The following is an 11,484-nucleotide window of genomic DNA, read 5'->3' on the forward strand; positions in this document are numbered from 1 at the left end:
AGTTGTCACCCACCTCTGCCAGCAGGAGACCCTTTAATAAAATATAATCTTTTGCAGATATGGGATCATCCTCACAACAGGCTGGTCATGGGCAGCAGGAGATGACATCATATTAAAGCATATTCTGCTGCCTGTGGAGATTGAGGCTGCTGAGAGGGAGTGAGGCTGCTGAGTGGGAGTTCTTGGCTTTCCCAGTATAGGAAATAAGTCACAAAATTGGTTCCAGCTGAATGTCAGAGACTCAGCAGGGCCTGGGATAGGCACGTGGGATCTCTCAGAGAGAGAAAGAGATAATGGTTACTGCGGATGGGCAGACTAGATGTGCCATTTGGTCTTTATCTGCCATCATGTTTCTATGCTAAAACTCAGATGATATTTCACACTAGATATAAAGGCTAGGCCCAAAGGCTAAATCTTAAACACCTACTGCTTCTGTCAGCAAATCCACACAAATTCATCACTCTCTAGATCTCTCTGTATTACATAAAGGCAGGTAGAACCATTCTAGCCATCCCAACCATACTCTCTAGACTATGATCTTCAAATCAGGAGCATACTGCACTACAAGGGTCCTGGAATGATCCTTACATTGGCCTAAATTAAACCACTTAGCTGTATGGAAAGCAGAATGAATATCACTGACTAAATGGGTGGAACTCCAAAATGGCACCATCCAGTTACTGCTGAGGTGTATTCAGTCTGCTATATGCATAACTTATCCAGATAATTTAGGAAAAATGATAAGTTGTCAGGATAAGTTATCTGGATAGTGGACTACACACTGCCCCTATTCTGATAAGTTCAAGTGCTGATCATCTTATCTGGACATTCAGCACTGGTCACTATTCAGATAGTGGTGTTGAATACCTGGATGCTTTTTTGACTGCCACAATGGTCGATCATTTTGACCTATTAAGTTATTGGCCCACTCTAACTTGTCGCCTTTTCAATCTGAACAAACAAAAAAACTTTTTCAAAAGGAGAAATCATATACTCAGACCACAAACACCTCAACACAGTATATACTGAACTTTGCTTTAGAACTTTGATAATTTGGTATGCTGATATCCAAGAGTAAATATAGAAATGTGAGAAGATTGGTACATGCCAAACAACAGGTGTAAATATAAACATATATACCGTACAGTGAGGCAAAAAAAAGTAAACCCTTAGAGTTTGTTGCTGTTTTCTTAGCAACGGTTTGGAGAATTTAAATGTGAAATTTTACAGCTTTATTTGTCGTTACTACAGTATTTACATTTATGTGCTGAATGGAATGAGTTTACATTTTAGCATGGCCATTTATTTTAACGTTTGCACTGTAAAACTACCACTACTTTGAAAAAAAATGGGGTACCAATTTATAGTTAATGATGTCATAGTGACATGGGCTTTTGTAAATAATAATTTGAATCATTTATATTTGATAATGTGATAATTTACAAATAATTTCTTTAAAGCATTTCGGATCTGAATGGGAATCATGGGCAAGGTGTCGCTAGCGGACAAAAAGAGAATCCAGATACTGCGTGAACAAGGTTTTGAAGCAAGGCAATAGTGGTTCATATTATCTCAAGAACTGAAGCTCAGCATTGTGAAGAAAATTTGTCAGCCCGGCTACAAAATTCTGACATTGTTAATCATATAGTTTGAATGATGTTATTTTTACTACGTTTTAGCTCAAACATTTTTAACATGCAAAAAATCACTAGGTAGTAATACTAGAATGTCAGTAAAGCGTAGCTGCTTATCTGTAACGGGGGTTCTCTGTAGATAACTGGATAATGCAGAAACACCCGGTATTTTCTTGTTGGTAGCCTGTGAGGTGAATTGGCCCTCTCTAACTTGTTGAAATTTTCTCCTTCCAATGTGCAATCCTCCCACCTTGCTGATGTCATCAGATTCAAAATTCAGTCAATTCCAAGCTAAGAAGTAGTGTTATGTGATATCATCCTGGAAATGATGTTGGTACTCTGAGAGAGCCTGCGGGGATTTCAGTGCTTGAAACACCGGTACCTTAGCAAGGACCTCTGGGTCAGCACTGCATTTCTTGGTTGACATGTTTTGGGTTTTTTTGGTCTGTGGTACGAAAGTCCTCTGAACTGAGAGAGAGAGAGAGAGAGAAAGGGAGCTGCTTGTCTACTTCACATTTCGGAAGAAAAAAGACTGAATTTCAAATCTGATGATGTCAGCAAAGTGGGAGGATTGCTCACTGCTCATTGGAAGGAGAAAATTTCAACACGCTAAAGTGGGCCATTCTGCTTCACAGGTTACTGACAAGAAAATACCAGGTGTGTCTGCATTATCCATGTTATCCAAGGATAACATCAACACAGCTTAAGATAATTAAATATTATCAGTAATATGTAATTATGATTTTTTTATATTTTTATTGCATAATTAAGTATGATGACTAAATAAATATGTAAAATTTCTTGTTGAAATTAAAAGTGATTACTGAGAAATGCAAAAAGCGATAGGAGGTTACTTTTTTTTGCTCCACCCTGTACATTCTCTGGGATAATTTTCAAAGCAGAAGTATGCATACACTATTGCTTTTAAAGTTTACTGAAGCATACGCAGGTAAAAACATGCATATGTTTTTTATGTGTATATGTAATTTTAGAATTCCCCCTCATAGCGTATTTCTCAAAATATATTTTCCAGACCACTCAGAAGAAATCACATTTATGGTTCTCATAGCCGTGGGTGTTGTGTTATCCATTCTTGTGGTAATATTCATTGTCTATGTGCCCTACACCATCATTAAGCGAAAGAAGGGGTAAGTAGTTTTTCAGAGTTTCTGAATGGTCTGTAAGAAGGCAGAGCTGAAAGAGGCATTTTGTTTGCTCTCGGGAACATTCTTCCACCCTACTCAAAGGTCCCAAATCAGATATACAGTATATACAGAGCTGTGATTTGCTCCCCTGGTTCTGTCACAAAAGACTGACATAGAGAAAAGAAAAAGAGAAAAAGTGGTCCTTGAGAGATCTTTTAGGTTTCAAGCAACCAAATTACAGAATATGGGGCTCATTTCCAAAAAAAAAAAAAAAAAGACATTCAGTCAGCCTTGGACGTCCTAATTGCCAAAGTCAAATTGTCAAAGTGCCAATTGTCAAAGTGCCAATTTTTAAACCCAACTTTCTGGACGTCTTGCTTGGCTTCTTAGCCACTGTGCATCCAAATTTTGAGAGAGTGTGTTAGAGGAATATTATGGGTGGGCTTTGGGCATGTTTAGCACTTAGATATCTTGTGGTGATAATCCAACATTTCCCAAGACGTCCAGGATGGAACTTAGATGTATGGAGTTAGACCTGTTTTAAAAGAGTCTAAGTGCCAAAAAGGAATCCAAACTGACCAGATGACTACTGGAGATATTAAGTAATGACCTCCATATTCCCCCAGTGGTCACTGACCCCTTCCCACAAATCTGAATGAAACAACAGTTGAAAATACTGGAAAAGAAAAAGAAACTTAATTTCTTTACATTCTGTCCGGACGGGAGGAAGGAGTTTTAACTCTAGAAAGATAGTCAAAAAGTGGGCAATTCTATAAGAAGCCACATAGGTTTAGGTGATTTATTTGTGTGTAAGTGCTGCCATTCTAGTCAGTTATGTGCATAAATGGCAATTACCTGGATACCCACTAATCCAGTATATCGCAAACTGTGACACGTCAGAGGAAAGGCTCTGCCAGGGCTTGCCGCAAGCAGCCTGTTTTGAGGTTGCTGCCTGCTGACCGCTGCACTTCAGGTAAGGAAGAGAGGGAGGGAGCGAGGGGGTTCGCAACTTCTGCCACTTTGGGGCTTGAGGGAGGGAGGAGGACTTTGCGGCTCAGGACTGCTGCTGCACTGGTGTTTCAGGGAGGGAGGGAGGGGGAATTGAGAGTGAACATAAGAACATAAGAATTGCCGCTGCTGGGTCAGACCAGTGGTCCATCGTGCCCATCAGTCCGCTCCCGCGGCGGCCCCTAGGTCAAAGACCAGTGCCCTAACTAAGACCAGCCCTACCTGTGTTTTAGACAAGGTTTATAATATACTCTCAATTAACCTAATATCCGGTATCCACCAATCCCCATGGGTACCAGATAACTGAGATTCTATTGTACCTTGTTACAATGGTATTCTATAAAGAGAGACTACATAGGTGACCCTTTTACGGAATTACCTTCCACATGTATTAATTTAGAATGGCATTTCCAAAAGGACTTCTAACTCAGAATAAGAATGTCCAAGTTAATATGGTGCATGTGCACATCCATCAGTATTCAAACCAGTAATGAATAACTATTAGTGCTGTCTGTTTCAGTAAAAAAAAATTTTGATTTGATTCAGCCTATTGAATCGATGATTCAATTCGATTTTCCTGCCCAATTGGGTGGGGTTTTTTTTCAAAAATCCCGGTGGGTTTTTTTTATAGCCTCTTCACCAACCCCACCCCCTTTGCCCTCTTCTACCTACACTGGTGCTGTGCATTTTTAATGCTACTTTAGCTTGTCTACAGTGTTCTTTGCTCACACGTTTAAAGATCATAGACTGTTTTCAGTCCAATTCTTTATATGTGCATTCGCAAACCAATGGACCCCTGAGGAAGGCGTGTTCGCTGAAACACAGACCATGTAGGGTCCGTTTGGATTTTTATCATTGTACTTTTTATCATTGTATTTTTATGGTTTCATATGACAGTGTACAATAAATCAATTCCAGAACATCTGTATCCACAGTTTTTTGTTTTTATCGGTGGATTGTTTTCACTGTGGATCATTGGGTCTTCTTTTTCTTTGTTGCGCTGTGGTGTAAACAAAATAAACAAACAAAAAAGATTTTTCCTCTCTCTGTTAAATGCTAGCTCACGTTCATGGTCTAATATCAGCTCTGGCAGGATACACATTTCAAATCTGACACATTGTAATCACAAAACAGAAAATAAAATTATTTTTTTCTATCTTTTGTTGTCTGGTCATTATTCAAATCAGATAACTCGCTTGCCAGGGTCTCCTGCCCATTTGCCATTTTCTTCTTTCTCTGTGCTAACCATCCATCTTCTATCTCTGTTCTCCCTTTCCGTTTCCCTTCCCTCTGCTGGAGATCTGGCCTCTTTCCTTTTTTTCATCTCCATCCCTGCAGCTGCAATGATGGACCCCACCATCCCCATCCCTACAGCTGCAGCGATGGACCCCCACCATCCCCAGATCCACCATCTTTCCTTTTCTCAACTACCTTTTCATCTAGCATCTCTCTCTCCTTCCCCACCATCCCAGGGTCCACCAGCTCTCCCTTTCTCTTCCCAACTACCCTTCTATCCAGTATCTCTATTCACCTCCCTCTACACCATCCCTTGTGTCCAACTTCTCTCGCTTTCTGTTCCTTCCCTCTCTAAATCTCTTTGTCCACCATCTCTCTCCCTCTCTTCTGTTTTTAGACCCATTATTTCTTCCCCCCCCCGACCGGCATATGCACATCTTTTTGAACCCCTCCCTCCCACCCTCCGTGTACTTATACACTAGGGTCCCCCTCCCCAAAGGCCTACCCCCCTTAAGGCATGGCCCTCCCCGAAGGCCTGCATGTTCCACTCTTCTTTGTAGCATCTTCCGCCTTCCCCCCTGGCATCCCGGTCTTAGTTTCAGCTTACTACGGAAGCCTGCAGAGAGGATCACCAGTGTTGTAGCAATCCTTACAGGCTGCCGTCAGCCTCCACAGCACATTCCCTCTGCCACGGTCCCCCCCCCCCCAACCCTCTTCTGATGTCAGGGACAGGATCGCAGCAGAGGGAAGCTGGAGGACGCTACAAAGAACGGCTAAGCACTGCAGCATTTCCTTACTGACCCAAAGGGCTCCCTAAAGCAGGTACAGCAGTGGCAGTAGTCGGCCAGAAAGAGGCAGCGCTGCTGCTCCTGCTTTAGAAGACCTGGTTGAATCGGCAAGCCCGATTTTTTAATAAAACAAATCGATTTGAATTGAATCACGAATCAGACAGCATTAATAACTATTCAGATAAGGTTAGGACAGGAAATATATATATTTTTTTAAAGTTACCCTTTTATCCATTCAACTATCTGGATATCAGGTTGAAGATCACTGATATCCCAATAGTTTCAGAGGTCAGTACTGAATCCAGACACTCAGTAACAGCAATGAATATTTAGATTTCATTCAGCTGACAACAGCCATGTTTATAAAGTGACTGCCCCAACTGAATATGGGCTAGAAAATATTTTTTTTACCTATGCATATCATGAGCAAATGCATTACCAAAATGATCAGCATGCTTAACAAGGCCATGTCACATCTTTTCACAGGCCAAACCAAGAGGTGGAAAAGATGAATAGAACACAACCAGAGACGAATTTCTGAGAGAATATAATATTCTATGCCTCATAAACTATGACTATATGTATGAGCTACGAACAAAGTAAATCAATATTAAAAATTCTGTTAAACAAGTTGTTTTCTCTTTTTTCTGTGCACTGCAGTGAAGGCACTTAGAGCTGAATTCTGCAACCGACACCAGTAGCAGCCGGGGCCAATCGCATGTCAATTATGTACCAGCACTGGTTGCAGAATCACGGCCACATGTAAAGTAGACATCAGAAATGTAGGCCAGGGTTTACTGGTCTACATTTCCGGTGCCTGCTTTACACGAGAATCACGTCAATGGGAGCTACTACTAGCGCCTAAGGTCACTTCTGCGCAAGCCACATCCAGGACATAAGCAGTCTGTTCTGTAGGCGCCTACATTTTTTTAAAATTAGTTTTAATTACTGTGGTGTATATTGCCAATTAAACCAATTTAGGCGGCTGTAGTATGCCTACCAACGCCTAACTTTTGGAGTCCCTACGTGAATCAGGGCCAATATTTTAAAGTCATGATCTTCTGCTCTTTATCTTGATCACCCATGTCCTAGCTCTTTCCACATGTTCTGTAGTTTACCTTACCTCCCAGGAAAGAATACAAATGCTTGTAAATCCTCAAGGAGGAATCAATAGATGGTGCCAGTTATTATGGAAAGGATAAGCCACAGTCACACACGCAGAAGACAATCAGAATAAGAAATCAAATGTAAAGACAAACTCCCCAAGAACCAAAGCCTACATGCAGTGCAACACTGGAGAGCTACTCTACAAAGAAGAAATACACATTTCCCAAGGTGGAGAGAGAAAATAAGATTTCACAGAAAAGAATGAGCAAGAAAAACTATGTTTAACTTTGAGGAAAGATAAGAAATAACAGATATAGTTAAGGGGCAAAATGAGTTATATCCTGCAACCAAGTCAGAAACCTGACTGATCGGAGAATTCTGAATAATGCCAGAGGTTTCTAATTGGCAACACAAAGAAATTGTCTTGCCAATAAAATGTATTGAATCTGATGTAATCTTGGTCTGTTTTTATGCTATCATAGTGCCAATTTCCTATTTCTTTAGAATAAGAAGCATTAGAATTTTTCTATCATTAAACTCTCAATGTTCTGATCATACTCTCTTGGTCTTCAATCCTAAGCCTACTGTCTCTTTTATATGCATATCTCTCACAAACATATTCATTAGGAATATCTGGAAAACCTGACTTGGTAGTGGTCCTCAAGAACTAGAAGTGAAGAACAAAGATTCTAGTCAGATATCATAATCTACCATCTCTCTCCTTCCCTCCCTCCTTAGAATCTAGCAGCTCTCCCCTTCCCTATCTTTGCCCCCATAGTGTCCAGAAAATCTCCCCTTTCCTACCTCCCCACTGCAGTGTCAAGAATCTATCCCCTTTTCTAGCTCTTCCACTTCCCCTTCTCTAACTCTTCCACTTCCCTTTCCCCCTGGTGCTCTTCTTCCTCCCTGATGTCCATCATATCTTCCTTTCTTCCCCCTTCCCCAATCCAGCATATTTCTTCTTCTCTCGCTTTCAGTGTTAATTTTCATTCCCTTCCCTTACATATCTAGGGTGTTCAGCTTCTCACTCCTGCCCCTGTATGAGTATTCAATGGTTTTCCTCCCTTCCCCTAACCTCTCTGGGGTGGAAGTCAGAATGCCTGCAGAAGAATAGTCAATACAGGTGCAGGAGCCTGAACATCTACACTTATTCAAAGCCTGTCAAGCTTGACTTCTGTCTGAGGGGGTAGGAGCCAGCAGTCTTTGAGCATGCATGAATGGTCAAGGCCCTGTGTTAGCTGCAATGAGTCTTTTGCAGACACCAAGTTTGTTGCATTGGTGCCACCCTTGAAATTGTGCTGCATTAGGTGGATGCCTAGTGGTTGTGTTGGCTCTGGGTCTAAGGAATTATGCATGACTTCAATGCCACATCAAAACAGTTCAGTCCAGGATTTTGTTCCAGAGCAGTTTACTAATAAATTCAAAAATGAAATAATACAGAAGGAAAATAGAAGTATAATATAAGAAGCAAACCAGTACATTCCACAGCTTTTGCCCTCCAATGTTTCTAATTTCTGAAGTATGCAGAACACTTACAATCCTCTAAAACAAATTAAACTTCTTGATCAATCTCAAGAAACTCTCCCCCCACCCCTCGAGGATATTTTCTAACCCAGCAAGAGACAGTAGTGAAGAAGCAATGCTTTCCAAACCAGAGATTATATGTAAAAATACTTTAGTGTCCCAGAATGTAAGTGATGCCACCACAAAATGAGTACTAGAGACTGAACATGACACACTGAAAATTTCAAACAAATCCTTAGCAAAATTTTACATACAGTTCTTTTTAATAAAAATAGTTGAACTTGATGCTGCTAATGTAATTTTACTCAGTAAAGACTGTACATTGATATGAGGTACCTCTAGGCATCCATAGTTAGTGTTTGGAAAAGAATGGGGGAGGGAGGTCAAAGGCATCATAAATTATTCAGAGCTCAATGGGCCCTCATGGACCCCAAATAAAGGAAGCAGCATCTGGCCCATTTTGACAAGAACTTAAGATGCTAGAAATTGTTGCTCTGAAATGAGGATCTAGCAAACAGTAGGAAAGTTGTCTACAGATACACTGAAAAATAGATGCTCTCCTGGGGGGGAGGGGGGTGATTAGTTCTGCAGATTGCTGATCTCCCCAAATCCAGGAATTATCTTCAACAATTTTAGCCCTGGGTCTTCAATGCTCTTGCTGGGTGATTTTCAACTATATTAAATTTTAAATATTTACACCACAACATAATACTGTTTCCCCAAAAATAAGCCCTAGCATGATTTTTAAAGATGCTTCTAATATAGGTCCTACCCCAAAAATAAGCCCTAGTTAATATCAACCCTCCTGAATGTCCCTGACACTAATTACTTCATCCCTGACACTAGTGCTGCTTGATTTGCCGAAAAAATTGGACTCATCGATTCAGCAACCACCACTCCTGCTGCTTTAGGAGTCCTCAGAACGGAGGTATGTCAGTCTCACAGTGGGAGGGTCAATGGGGCTCTGCTGCACAGGGGGATGGAAGGGAGGAATAGAAAGATGCTGCACAAGGGGATGGGTGAGAGGGTCAATGGGGTTCTGCTACACAGGGGGATGAGAGGGAGGGTTAGAAAGATGCTGCACAAGGGGATGGGTGAGAGGGGAGGAAAGATGCTGTAATTGTGGGGGGAGGGGGGAGAAAGAAAGAGGACAAAATGGGGTGGAGAAGAGGAAGGGAGAGATGATTGTTTTTTAGTTCAATATGTTTTATTAATTATTTGCAAAAATAGAACACTATAAAGACAAGGCTTGTAGCAATCAGGAATGTCTTTGAACAAAACATTATACTTGAATATCAGGTCTGTGAGATAAAAAATCAATCAAATAATAATGTGGCATTACACAGATTGATTTAAGAAGGTATCAATGGGGGATCAAATACGTCTGTATGATCCTGAAGTTAGTGGAAATAGTTCCTCATAAGAAAAATGCTTGTATCTCTTATATAAGCATAGTGAGTTCCGCCAGAAGGTTTAGTCCAATAATGGAGCTGATTTCCAGTTTTGTAGAACTTGTTGGATGCCGATGGAGATCATGATATCTATTAATTTTGGGTTACAAGGACAGTTATGGAAACAAGGATGCAATGATCTCATGAGAGATGATTGTTGTACATGAAAAAAATAAGACACCCCCAGAAAATAAGCCCTAATGCGTTTTTGGGACCCAATATTAATATAAGACACTGTCTTATTTTCGGGGAAACAAGGTAATTGACCTCAGAAAATACAGTACCTTGATAATGGTTCAAACATAATATAACGTCACTTATAAACCACAAGGATCTATATTTTTTTGCGGTATACAATAAACAAGAAAAGCTGAACATCAAACAACATTATAATTTGACATATCATAAGTTACCGATTATAAAAACATATCATTCATATAAATAAGCTTTGAGCAGTTTTCTAAAATTCACGTAAGAGGTGGAAGTGGCAAATAATCTACGAAAAACAGAATCCCAAATAGCTGCCTGATCTGAGGGTAATCTGTTATGGAATCTTTTGTAACAAAATCCCCTCCCTACAATGGAAAATCAAATACTGTTTGTATTCATAAGGAATGTCGGGAACTAGAGAAATTAAAATGCTCAACTAGATATCCTGGGGCCATGCCATACACTGCCTTATAACATAGACATCCAAATTTAAACAGATGGTACTTCTTACATTAACAATTACAGAACAGCATTATCAAAGTAGTGATAGAGACGTTTTATCAGCTTTAACAGCAATTCTCATGCTCTTTTAATATTAACTGATTAGCTAAAGCACTGATAGGAGAATAAGGTAAGAGCAGACCAGACCATTAAAGTATCACCCTCCCACTGACTTCCCCCCCCCCCCCCATGCCAGATTTCCTTAACTCCCACCCCCACATGTATATCAGAGGATTAACAGGAGGGATGCCCACTCCCTCCTGCTGATAAAGCCTCCCATCCTGGTGTGGGACACTCATCCCCCACCTTGTTAACAAAACCCTCAGGATGGATTTCCAGTCCCCCAACCCCTCTGTACCTCTAAATAAAATTGGCAGGAGGGAGGCCAATTCTCTCCCCTGCCTCAGGGATGCTACTGGAGGGAGGAGAACAAAATCTTGTGTCAGTGTGCTGGGTTGCAGGAACTGGGGAAGTATGTGTAGGTAGAGGGTCTTATCTTAGGGGAGAGGAGGAAAACATCTTATAGTGGAACTTAACAAGTAAAAAAAATAACTACTGGCTTGCTGGTTTAACATTGCCTCAAAAATGAATGTGACTTGTGCAGACTGGATGAATCACACAAGTCTTTAGCTGCCGTCATTTACTACTGTATGTTACTATCATACTTCTAATAACTGGATTCATGGTACAAAGTTCGATAAATACATCGCAGAAACAAAAAAAATATACTGTATAATTTATTTTTCCTCACATGCTGAAGCAGCTGCACAGGGACACCAAAATCAGCAGCGGCACACAAACTCTACCTCGCTACTTTCCAGTTCAATTTCCTGGTTGCTTGCAGCCAATGGCTGATTCTGAACATTTTTTTTCCCTCTCC

At 40.7% G+C, this 11,484-nt stretch overlaps 1 protein-coding gene and 1 long non-coding RNA gene across 4 annotated transcripts in view; one reads left to right on the top strand and one right to left on the bottom strand.

The window, feature by feature from the left end:
• The window catches only part of LOC117345561 (ectonucleotide pyrophosphatase/phosphodiesterase family member 7-like), a 58,116-nt gene extending 51,709 nt beyond the window's left edge, over nt 1-6,407 (top strand). The window contains exons 5-6 of one of the 2 annotated variants that reach the window (XM_033914380.1): nt 2,668-2,782; nt 6,298-6,407. In XM_033914380.1, the coding sequence (XP_033770271.1) occupies nt 2,668-2,782; nt 6,298-6,352 (170 nt within the window). In that variant the 3' untranslated portion in view covers nt 6,353-6,407. Of the gene's footprint in view, nt 1-1,460; nt 1,759-2,667; nt 2,783-6,297 lie in introns of those variants that run through there. The other variant, XM_033914381.1, reaches the window with a different exon arrangement.
• Nucleotides 1-11,442, bottom strand: part of LOC117345562 — a 305,100-nt gene extending 293,658 nt beyond the window's left edge. For both annotated transcript variants that reach the window (XR_004536461.1, XR_004536460.1), the window contains exon 1: nt 11,356-11,442. This is a non-coding gene — a long non-coding RNA (uncharacterized LOC117345562). The remainder of the gene's footprint in view (nt 1-11,355) is intronic.
• Between the last annotated feature and the right edge of the window lie 42 nt (nt 11,443-11,484).

Source organism: Geotrypetes seraphini, chromosome 11 (assembly GCF_902459505.1).
Source record: "Geotrypetes seraphini chromosome 11, aGeoSer1.1, whole genome shotgun sequence".
NCBI lineage: Eukaryota > Metazoa > Chordata > Amphibia > Gymnophiona > Dermophiidae > Geotrypetes > Geotrypetes seraphini.